The sequence below is a fragment of the Cebus imitator genome, unplaced genomic scaffold, assembly GCF_001604975.1.
Source record: "Cebus imitator isolate Cc_AM_T3 unplaced genomic scaffold, Cebus_imitator-1.0 Scaffold299, whole genome shotgun sequence".
NCBI classification, from domain to species: domain Eukaryota; kingdom Metazoa; phylum Chordata; class Mammalia; order Primates; family Cebidae; genus Cebus; species Cebus imitator.
In genome coordinates this window covers 2,127,156-2,138,212 of record NW_016107614.1, presented here as the reverse complement: position 1 = coordinate 2,138,212, position 11,057 = coordinate 2,127,156, and the positions used below count along the sequence as shown (strand labels likewise).

The following is an 11,057-nucleotide window of genomic DNA, read 5'->3' as shown; positions in this document are numbered from 1 at the left end:
GGGTTTCGCTGTGTTGGCCAGGCTGGTCTTGAACTCCTGACCTCAGGTGATCTGGCTGCCTCAGCCTCCCAAAGTGCTGGGATTTATATGTCTTTTTATTTCATTTTGCATAGCACTTCTGGTATATTTTTTTAAATGAAATTATTGGTCCATCTCAGAATTGGACATCTTGTTAGAAGTCCTTCACGACAGATAACTTGAGAACACTGGCTCTAGACCAGTCTTGCTACTCAAGGTGGTGCCACGGGAGCATCAGCAGCGGCATCCCCTGGAAGCTTGTTAGAAATGCAGAACCTCAGGCCCCTCCTGGCCCCACTGAGCCAGAGTTTGCATTCTAACAAGATGCCCAGGTGACTCCCATGCCCCTTGTAGTGTGAGAGAAGCCCTCCTGGGTTCTGCTCTTCATGTAGTCCTCCCTCACTGGACTTTACCATTGGGCAAAAAGAACTTCTTGGGCAATTAATTTTCCCAAAGCATCAAGCACCTTGAATAACTCTTTTAGCTTGCTTTAAGATCTCACACCAAGCCTGCCAAATAGGGTAATCCTGCTTGTGCTGGTTACATGGGGAATGAGCCTCTCAGGCTGAACTGGTGAGGGCAGTCTCTCCAAAAAACAGACAGGGTAAGGAGAGATTTCTGGCCATAGCGAATCCCCAAATGTTCCTCCTAAGACTCTGCTATAGTCCTCAGATTAGCCCTTCATGACAAGGGCCACGAGACGGTGTGGCCAGCTTGAACTTTATGACAGGTGATGGGGAGGGCAGTGATCCTGGCTGCTGGGGGATGCTGAGACTGCACACACATGTGCTGTGGTGGTTGTCCCTCCTGCTGCAGGCCCAGCCCTGTCCCACCTGCACTTTCTACCAGGAAGCGTGAGGAGCCAATGAGAATATGTGTCTCCCCTATTGACGGTCAGGATCCAATCCCAGCCTTCCCCTCCCCCTCCCCCCAGGATCCAGAGGCCTGAAATTGGTAACAAGGAGAATCTTGGGTTCACAGGCAGTCAAGACAGGAACGGGACCCTGGAAAAATCACAGAGGTGAGCGAAGGAGATCACACTTTCGTTCCAAACCCCCTTTACCTATGGGCACCAAACAGCCTGACCAGAGGGGCATGGGAAGGCAGGAAGTGGCACGGGAAGATTTAAAATGGAAATGTCCATAAAGGCATGGCCAGTAAGGCAAAGGAGTGAGATAGGCTGAGTATGAAGAACAGGGAATATGGGAACCCCCTAACTGGGGGATGCACAGCCCATGTAAAGTGTTGCTCAGCCCCCACCAATTGTCTTTGGCCTAATATGACCAGATTCTGATTCAAAGGAAGCTGGAAATAAAGATTTTTATGCCTAACTTTTAAAAATAATTTTAAAAAGTAAAATATAAAAATAAAGATGGGAGTCTCACCATGTTGCCCAGGCTGGCCTCAAACTTCTGAGCTCAAGGGATCCACCCACCTTGGCCTCCCAAAGTCTTGGCATTCCAGGTGTGAGCCGCTACGCCCAGCCAATGCCTAACTTTTAAAACACTGTGCAGTCTTGGCCAGGTATGGTGACACATACCTGTAATCCCAGCATGTTGCGGGGCCTAGGTGAATGGATCAGTTGAGGCCAGGAGCTTGAGGCCAACCTGGCCAACATGGTGAAACCCAGTCTCTAATAAAAATACAAAAACATTGGCTGAGTGTGGGGGTGCACACCTGCAATCCCAGCTACTTGGGAGGCTGAGGCATGAGAATCACTTGAACCTGGGAGGTGGAGGGTTCAGTGAGCTGAGATCTCACCACTGCACTCCAACCTGGATGACAGAGAGAGAATCCACCTCAAAAAAAAAAAAATAAATAAACACTGTGCAGTCCAAACCAAACATGTCTGATATGGTTTGGCTGTGTCCTCACCCAAATCTCATCTTGAATTATAACTCCCACAATTCCCACATGAGAGGAGCTTGGTGGGAGATGATTGAATTATGGGGGGCAGGTCTTTCCCATGATAGTGAATGAGTCTGACGAGATCTGATGGTATTAAAAAGAGGAGTTCCCCTGCACAAGTTCTCTCTCTCTTTGCCTAATGACATCCATGTAAGACATGCCTTTTCTCCTCCTTGCCTTCCGCTATTATTGTGAGGCCTCCCCAGCCATGTGGAACAGTAAGTCCAGTTAAACTTCTTTCTTTTGTAACTTGCCCAGTCTCAGGTATGTTTTTATCAGCAGCATGGAAACAAATAATACAATGTCTATCAGTTAAATCTGGGCCAAAGAAGCAGTTAGCAACCCCATGTAGGAAGTGCTTGCCAAATGCCTCGTGGCCTCAGCCGGCATGAAACAACTCACAAGGGTGAGGAAGCCAGTGCTGCCCACTGCCAAGGCTCCCATGCCCTCTCGCCTCAAGGAGCCCACAGAGACGTTTTAGCAAAGAGCTTGTATCCATTAAGGAAGCATTCTGCTGCTCTGAACTATCACAAGTGTCACACATTTTTAATTAGGAAAGGAAAAATAATAAAAAAACCATCAGTACTAGGGTAGGATTCAAATGGCAGTGGCTCATCAATTGGGCCACATACTCAAGTCCTCAGTTAAGATATGCCCCACCCCTGAAAATGCTAGTCAAATGATATATGACATTAATCTGATCCCTTTAAAAAGCAATATTGGCCAGTGAGTTTCAGCCATCAAGCTTCAAGACTTCCTTGGGCCATGGTGGTGGCCAGCAATGGAGAAGCAAGCTGTCAGATGCCCAAGATGCATTTCCTTCCTCCCAGTACTAGACTACCAGGAAGAGACACAGGCCTCTAACTCTTGGGTTAGCATTAGTGTCTGGAATGCTCCTGTCTGCTGGTCTCCTGGATGCTCCGTGTTATTGATCCATAGAAATGAGGTCTTAGACTGATGACACACATCTCCCTGGACTAGTCTCTTTCTTACTCAAGGGAACTGAATGTGTTTAGGGCCCAGGTAACAGGGTACCCAAAGGAAATCCCAAAGGAAGGCTGCAATTATGCTGAGGTGCAACATGAGAACCCGCTCTCTTTACTACAACAAATGCATGCATTTGAAAAGGCCAAGTGTTGACATCCAGCTACCAGGCCCCCAGCAGTGCCTACCCCACAGCGAATGCGGTCCGGCTGCACCACCATCAGGTTCTCAGGTGACGTCACCGTCGGCAGGCTCTGCTGCTTTGAGTAGGAAACAGGCTTCTCGTCCTCAGGCTCAGTGTCAGTGACTGAGTCACAGCCAGAATCTACGAAATAGAGGACACCACTGAATGGGAATGGCAGGAAGGAGAACTGGTGGGCATGTTCCACCCCATGAGAGCCCTAAACATTGCAAAATAGGAAATGGCTCTGAAGGTCGAACAAATACAAGCAGAAGGGACTGACTCAGGAAATCATGAAAGAGGACCTAGTGGGGAAAAGCCAACCAGCATGTAGGCCACAGGGCAGGATGAAAGCAAGAGGGAAGGCAGTGGTGGAGGGGAAGGCCAGAAAGTCTGAGGTTTGGTCTTAACCAATGGGTTTCTGGAAGCTTTACCTCCAGACTTCCTGCAGAGACGAAGAGGAGTGAGGAAAGAAAGGAGGCCCTTTCCCCTTAGGTGGGTTCAAGTAGAGACTGTCCACCTAAAGGTCATTCTTGGAACATCAGGTAAAATCTACACTGTCTAGAAAGCCACTAGGTCTCAGGGTAATGGCTAGCCAATGTATCCCCTCTGGAAGCAACAGTGAAAAGCAATTATTTTCAACAAACCTTAGATAAATGTGGAATACCTGTACCATGGGAAGATTAGAGCATGCACAGAGTCAAGGCTGGTGAGCAGGGGTGTGCAAATGTGTGGGGTGTTGGCACAGAATGAGATGCTGCTGAGAACCTACCAGAGCTCGAAGACAGGGGCTCTTAACCAGGAATTGTTAATTGATAGACCTACCTCTGAGGTTGTGTGCAAGATTGTGTGTGTGTGTGTGTGTGTGTGTGTGTGCGCGCATGCCTCTTTGCCTATACTTTTCTGGAGATGGTTCAAAGCACCAGATCCTCAGAGGGACAGAATTCCAAGATAGTTAAGATGGTTGAGAGAGCCAGGTGTGGTGGCTCACACCTGTAATCCCAGCACTTTGGGAGGCTGAAGCGGGCAGATCATCTGAGGTCAGGAGTTTGAGACCAGCCTGGACAATAGGGTGAAACCCCATCTCTACTAAAAATACAAAATTAGTCAGGTGTGGTGGCACATGCCTGTAATCCCAGCTACTTGGGAGGCTGAGGCAGGAGAATCACTTGAACCTGGAAGGTGGAGGTTGCAGTGAGCTGAGACTGTGCCACTGCACTCCAGCCTGGGTAACAAGAGTGAAACTCTATCTCAAAAAAAAATGGTTGAGAGGAGACAGAAGTTTCATCAGTCTCTTTTTTGGGCTTGCTCTCATTCATTCCTTAACCACTTTTACAACCAATCAAATGTGTTAGGTACTTGAGGGAACCTAAGGATGAATCAGACACTAACTAACCCTGCCTTCAGAGAGTCCATCATCTAAAAGGATAGGAGAGGTGAGAAGCAAGGGTTAGTTGGCTGATTCCTGCAGGCTGGTTTCCCAGGAGAAAATTAGCCTCCTCAGAGTTTGTGGCAACTGTCCTGGTAGAATGCTAGGGTTACAAATCAGCTGCTGATAGGAACCCTAGAAAGCTGCAACCACAGCCTTTCACCCTAGACCCTAGGTCATGTTAGGAAGAGGCTGTGCTTACACAACCATAAAGGCTGAGGTGGGGGCGTGGGGGCAGGGCCACAGGGCCACAGTACCACTGTATCCTATTGCTGTAACTATAAGGCACTGATCCCTGGTCTACTCAGGCCAGAGGAGAGACCAGGGCTTCTTCCCTATCCATGCAGCTTAAAAGCTCCATAGCCTAGAGTGGAGGTCCCATCCCAGAGCCTGGATCTGACTGCTGAGTATCTATGGGCTGCCCCAGAGAGCAACGTGCAATGAGGCACGTACTCTTGCCACTATTCCCCCTCTGTTATTTTTCCCAAAACATGCTACTGCAGAAGGCCTATTTGAATGCTGCCAAAGACCCTGTTTGTGCATCAGGCAAAATCTAGTGTTAAGAGGTAGAGCAAACGACCCGGGGTGTTCTAAGCAAGGTGATACAGTTTTTAGCAGGGCATCAGAACCACCAGTCTCCTCCAATTCTCCTTTCCAATCCTCCTGGCTCTCCTCTCACTCCCTGCAAAAGCCAACACAATAGGCTGGCATGTTCTCTGCTGGCGATGCCCTTCCCCACACCCTTCTCTCCTTGACTGATCACCTCTAAAACAGCCAGGGCCCATCGCCCTGGACAGAGCTATAAATGCCACCCAAGCAACCCTTACCCAGCAGAGGAGCTTGTAATGGAAAAAGCCAAAAAGATAGGGACAATTCGTAGTCTTCTTCTTAAGATTCAGTTAATTATTACTAGATTCCTGGATATACCATTTTAAAAAGTATTTCTGAGATCCCTCTGGGATGAGAAAATAATCCCACGGACTTGAAATATTCAGTCGGTTACTTAAAACAGAAAGAAGCTCCCTGGAACTATGTCTTGCTCCAGAACTGTTTAGATAGTACTTGAGTGGCCACAGCGGCTGGAGTGGCTCAAACTCTTGCAAGTTACCTATTGTAATATATCACACAGGTATTACCTCTTTGGGATGGACCCACAGTGCAGTCTACCATTGTTTCAACAAAGAAAAATCCTTTATTTCTCCCAAATTACTGACCCACTAGCCTTCTGGCTAAAGAGTCAAAGCCCTAGTAAATGTAACTTAGAAAAGAATGGAGAAAATATAAATTAGTCAAATGAGAAAAGAATGGTAACTACACATAGGGAAATTTTAAGAAACACATTGAAGTGAAAAGTCTATGTTAAGAATTCATATTAAAGAGGGAATTCCTTGCTAAGAAAATCTCAGTGCAGCTGGATGTGGTAGCTCATGCCTGTAATCCCAGCACTTTGGGAGGCAGAGGTGGGAGGATCACTTAAGGCCAGGGGTTCGAGACCAGCCTCGGCAACATGGCGAAATCCTGTCTCTACAAAAAAAAAAAAAAAAAAAGAAAGAAAGAAAAGAAAATCTCAGTGCAATTTTAATAGAAAAATATAAAGTATTGAAATTGTCTTTAAAGAAGTAGAAAACCTGACTAAATCACTAACAATGAAAAAAAATTTAATAACAGTGAAAAAACCTTCCTCAGTTTAAAAATAATATTTAGAGTGAAAGCCACACAATCTTCTTTGAATTGAATTTAATTTGGGACAATATCCTTCTTTACAATACTAATTTTTTTCTATCCTGGAAAACTCCATTTATATAGGTATTATGTCTTCTAGTAAAGTTTTAAAACATAATAAAGGATAGTCCTATTTTATATTAAAGTTATTAAAAAGAGAATGGACACAGCAATTGAATACAAGAGATAGTCCAGAATTAAAGCTTCATTCCCCTAAAAACAATATGGAATTTAAAAAAGCATTAAAAACCAGTACAAAGACATTGTCAAGATAATGCAGCAATAAGCCATTGTCTGGGGGAAAATAGTTGCAAAAGACATACCTAATAAAATACTTGTCCCAAAATATACAAAGAACTCTTAAAACTCAACAGGCAGAAAATAAAAAGCCTGATTTTTAAAAAAGGCAAAATACCTGAACAGACACTTCATCAAATAAGACATCTGTATATCTTGAAAAGATGGTCCACATCATATGTCATCAGGGAAATGAAAACTAAAATAACAATGAGATAGCACTGCACGACTATTAGAACGGCCAGAATCGAGAACACTGACACCACCAAATGCTGGCGAGGGTGAGGATATGGAGCAACAAGAACTTGCATCCTTTGCTGAGGTTCTTCGCCTTTGCTGGTAGGAATGCAAAATGGTGCAGCCACTTTGGAAGACAGACTTACAGAACTAAACACAAGCTTACTAAACAACCCAGCAATCATGCTCCTTGATATTTACAAAAGAGAGTTGAAAACTTACAGTCACACAAATACCTGCACACAAATGTTTATAGCAGCTTTGTTCATAACAGCCAAAACTTGGAAGTGACCAACATGTCCTTCAGTAGGTGAATGGATAAAGTGTGGTACCTCCAGACAATGCAACACTATTCAGAACTAAAAAGAAGGCAAGCCCTGAAATGCCATGGAGAAAACCTGAATGCACATTACTAAGTGAAAGAAGTCAATCTGAGCCAGGTGCAGTGGCTCACCCCTGTAATCCCAGCACTTTGGGAGGCTAAGGTAGGCAGATCACCTGAGGTCAGGAATTTGAGACCAGTGTGGCCAACATGGTAAAACCTGTCTCTAGTGAAAATACAAAAATATGCCAGGCATGGTGGTGCACACCTGTAATCCCAGCTACTTAGGAGGCTGAGGCAGGAGAATCACTTGAACCCAGGAGGCAAAGTTTGCAGTGAGCCAAGATTACGCCACTGCACTTCAGCCTGGGAGACAATAAGGAACCTCATTTCAAAAAAAAAAAAAAAAAAGTCAATCTGAAAACACATTGTATGACTCCAACTATATGATGTTCTGGAAAAGGCAGAACTATGGATCAGTGGTTACCCGTGGTTAGGAGGAAAGAAAGAATGAACAGGCAGAGCACAGAGGCTTTTTAGGGCAATGAAACTACTCGTATGATACTATACTGGTAGGTGCATGTTATTAGACGTTTCTCCAAACCAATAGAATATACAACACTAGGTGAATCCTAATATAAACTATAGGCTTTGGGTGAGTGATCGTGATGCATCAATGTAGATTCATCAGCATTAACAAATGGGCTACTCTGCTGCAGGATGTTGATGGAGGTGCGGGGAGGCTGTGTATATGTATGCAGGGGCAGAGCAGATATGGAACTTCGAGTGTTTTCCACTTGATTTTGCTATGAACCTAAAACTGCTTTAAAATATAAAGTCTATCCAAAAATATTAGCTGGACATGGTGGCATGTGCCTGTAGTCCCAGCTACTCGGGAGGCTGAGGTGGGAGGGTTGCTTGAGTCCAGGAGGTGGAGGATGCAGTCACGCCATGCACTCCAGTCTGGGTGACAGAGAGAGACCCTGTCTCTAAAAAAAAAGAAAAAAGAAATCAATACGGACTAAATAAAATGGTTAGTGTGAAGGATGATTCAGCAGATAGTGCCAGAAAATATTATCTATGAGGGAGAGGGAAAAGTGATGGGTATTATTTAGATTCTTCCTGATTCTTATTACTCCAAAATGAAATTTAGATGGATTTGAGGTTAAAATCCAAAATAAAAATAAACAAATGTTAATAAACCCAAGCCCGGGTCAGTGGGGAGATTAAGAATATATGTCTGAGCATTTTACCAGTAGTTTGGGAAAAGATTTGTTAATCAAACAAATTAAAAAAAAATCACAATCTCAGTGAGCCAGACTTGATAACATAAATTTAAAACTTTAGTAAACAAACAAAAAACTAAAATCAAAATGCTATAGCAGTGTCGTTCCTAATAGCCAAAAGATGGAAACAACCCAAATGTCCATCGAACGATGAGGGATAAACAAAATGTGGTATGTCCATATAACAGAACATTACTCAACAATAAAAGAAATAAATTTCAAAACAACATGTTGTAGATGAAAAATAGATATACTTTTTCTTATTAAAATAGATAAATAAAAATGAATGATGTACTGATACATGCTACAGCATGGATGAATCTTGAAAACATTATGCTAAATGAAAGAAGATAGTCGTAAAAGACTACATATTATATGATTCCAATATGTGATGTGTCCAGGACAGTCAAATTTATAGAGACAGAAAGTAGATTAGTAGTTGCTTTGGGCTAGGGAGATTGGCAAGATTGTGGGACAATAGCTAAGAGGCATGGAATTTTTTTCTGAGGTGATAAAAATATTCTAAAGTTTTGATTGAAAATATTCCAAAATTGAAAATATTCTAAAATTGATTATGGTGAATATTGCATAAATCTGTGAATACTTGAAAAACAATTGAATTGTACACTTTAAATGGCTAAATTGATAGTATGTGAATTATACCTCGATGAAGAAACCAATGGCACGCCAGGTGTAGTGGTTCATATCTGTAATCCCAACACATTGGGAGGCTGAGGCGGGTGGATCACCTAAGGTCAGGAGTTCAAGACCAGCCCAGCCAACAAGGTGAAACCCCATCTTTACTAAAAATACAAAAATTAGCCAGGCGTGGTGGCATGCACCTGTAATCCCAGCGACTGGGGAGGCTGAGGCAGGAGAGTCACTTGAACCCAGGAGGTGGAGGTTGCAGTGAGCCGAGATCACACCACTGCACTCCTGCCTGGGCAACAGAGTGAGACTCCATCTCAAAAAACAAATGAACAAACAAACAAAAAAGGCAAATCACAAACAGTTTAAAAATTTGAAGTCAATATGAAAATATGACAAGGCGCTAATCTTAATATATGAAGATGTCATAGAAATCTCTTTAAAAACACCCCAAAACCATTAAGAAGACAATTCATAAAAGAAGGAATACAAATTACCTTCCCATTCAAACAAATAAAATGTCATTCATTCTTATTAATCATCATGAGAATGCAAATGAAAATATGCTTTCTTGCTATTTTACCTTTCAAATTAGAAAATGCTGTGAAGTACTCAGGGCACTGTTTAGAGGCAACTGGAGGACAGATACTCCCTAGCTGCTGAGGGAAGTACAAACTGCACAGTCTTTCTGGAAAGCCATGTGTCCACATCTAGAGAAAGAGTAGGCCTTTAAAATGTTCACAGCTTTTGCCACATAATTCTATTTCCAGAAGTCTCTCTTAAGAAGAAAAATAAAAGTCCAAAATAAAGATTCTGAACCAAAAGCCTCTGCACCAGTAAAAAAAACTGAAAACAACCTATAAGAATATTCAAAACATTATTTTCAGAGTTCTAAGTGACGTGGGTAAAAGCTTATGGCATGCGAAGCAAAAAAGCAGGATATAAAATTATGTCTCATATGCTGCAGGATTTCAATTACATAAAAAATGCATTTTAAAAGGTCAGAAGAAAATGTGTGGCTGGATTCTGCATGCTTCTTTCCTCTCTCCCTCCCTCCTTCCTTCTATCATTTTATGTATTTTAGTATTTTCCATCGTGAGAAAGCATTTGTTTGATAATGGGGGTAGGATAACAGAAAAAGTAGCAACTGACTCTACTAGCCAATCATTTTTTAAAAAATAGGCACGAAACCAATGCAATCTATTAGCTAATCATTTTGCCCAAGAGCCCAGCTTGACACAAATGAGATTGATCCTAACAGTGCCATACTTGGCAGATATTTCCCAGCATTCAGACAGGCCATACAAAATACAGTTCCTTCCAGTAGGTCCATTCATTCAGTCACCTTAGATAGCCACTGGCAGCTCACTCATTTCAGGAAGTCAGGCAGGATGTCGTTCATTCTGCAGGGTTATTCTGGTGGCGCTGATTGACAAGCCACAGTGGCCTCTTCCACAATGCACTATGGGGAAGGCAGAGTCCCAACAGGGCCAGAGGCCAAGTACTTCAGCAAATTAAAAGTTTCTTTCAAAGGAAATGCCCACCCAGACATAAGCACCGCTCTAACCCACCTGACAGAGTGGGGTGGTCTCAGACTTTCCCACTTGAACATGTAGATCCCTCTTGGACCACTTCCCCCTTTGAAGATAATATCACCTTTGCTCTCCTGAGACTCAAATAATAAATGTTTGAGCAAAGGTACTCTGAAAACCTCAAGGATCCTCCCCAGTGTAAAGTATTATTAAGATGCCAATAGCGGCCAGGCGCGGTGGCTCACGCCTATAATCCTAGCACTTTGGGAGGCCGAGGCGGGTGGATCACGAGGTCAAGAGATCGAGATCATCCTGGTCAACAAGGTGAAACCTCGTCTCTACTAAAATACAAAAATTAGCTGGGCATGATGGTGCGTGCCTGTAGTCCCAGCTACTCGGGAGGCTGAGGCAGGAGAATTGCTTGAACCCAGGAGGCAGAGGTTGCGGTGAGCCGAGATCGTGCCATTGCACTCCAGTCTGGGCAACAGCAGCG

The 11,057-nt window shown here is 43.6% G+C and overlaps 1 protein-coding gene across 2 annotated transcripts in view; it reads right to left on the bottom strand.

Annotated features, from left to right (window-relative positions):
• PIK3AP1 (phosphoinositide-3-kinase adaptor protein 1) overlaps positions 1-11,057 on the bottom strand; it is a 130,371-nt gene that overhangs the window by 60,409 nt on the left and 58,905 nt on the right. For both annotated transcript variants that reach the window (XM_017502803.2, XM_017502804.2), the window contains exon 3: positions 3,099-3,235. In XM_017502803.2, coding sequence (XP_017358292.1) covers positions 3,099-3,235 — 137 coding nt within the window. The remainder of the gene's footprint in view (positions 1-3,098; positions 3,236-11,057) is intronic.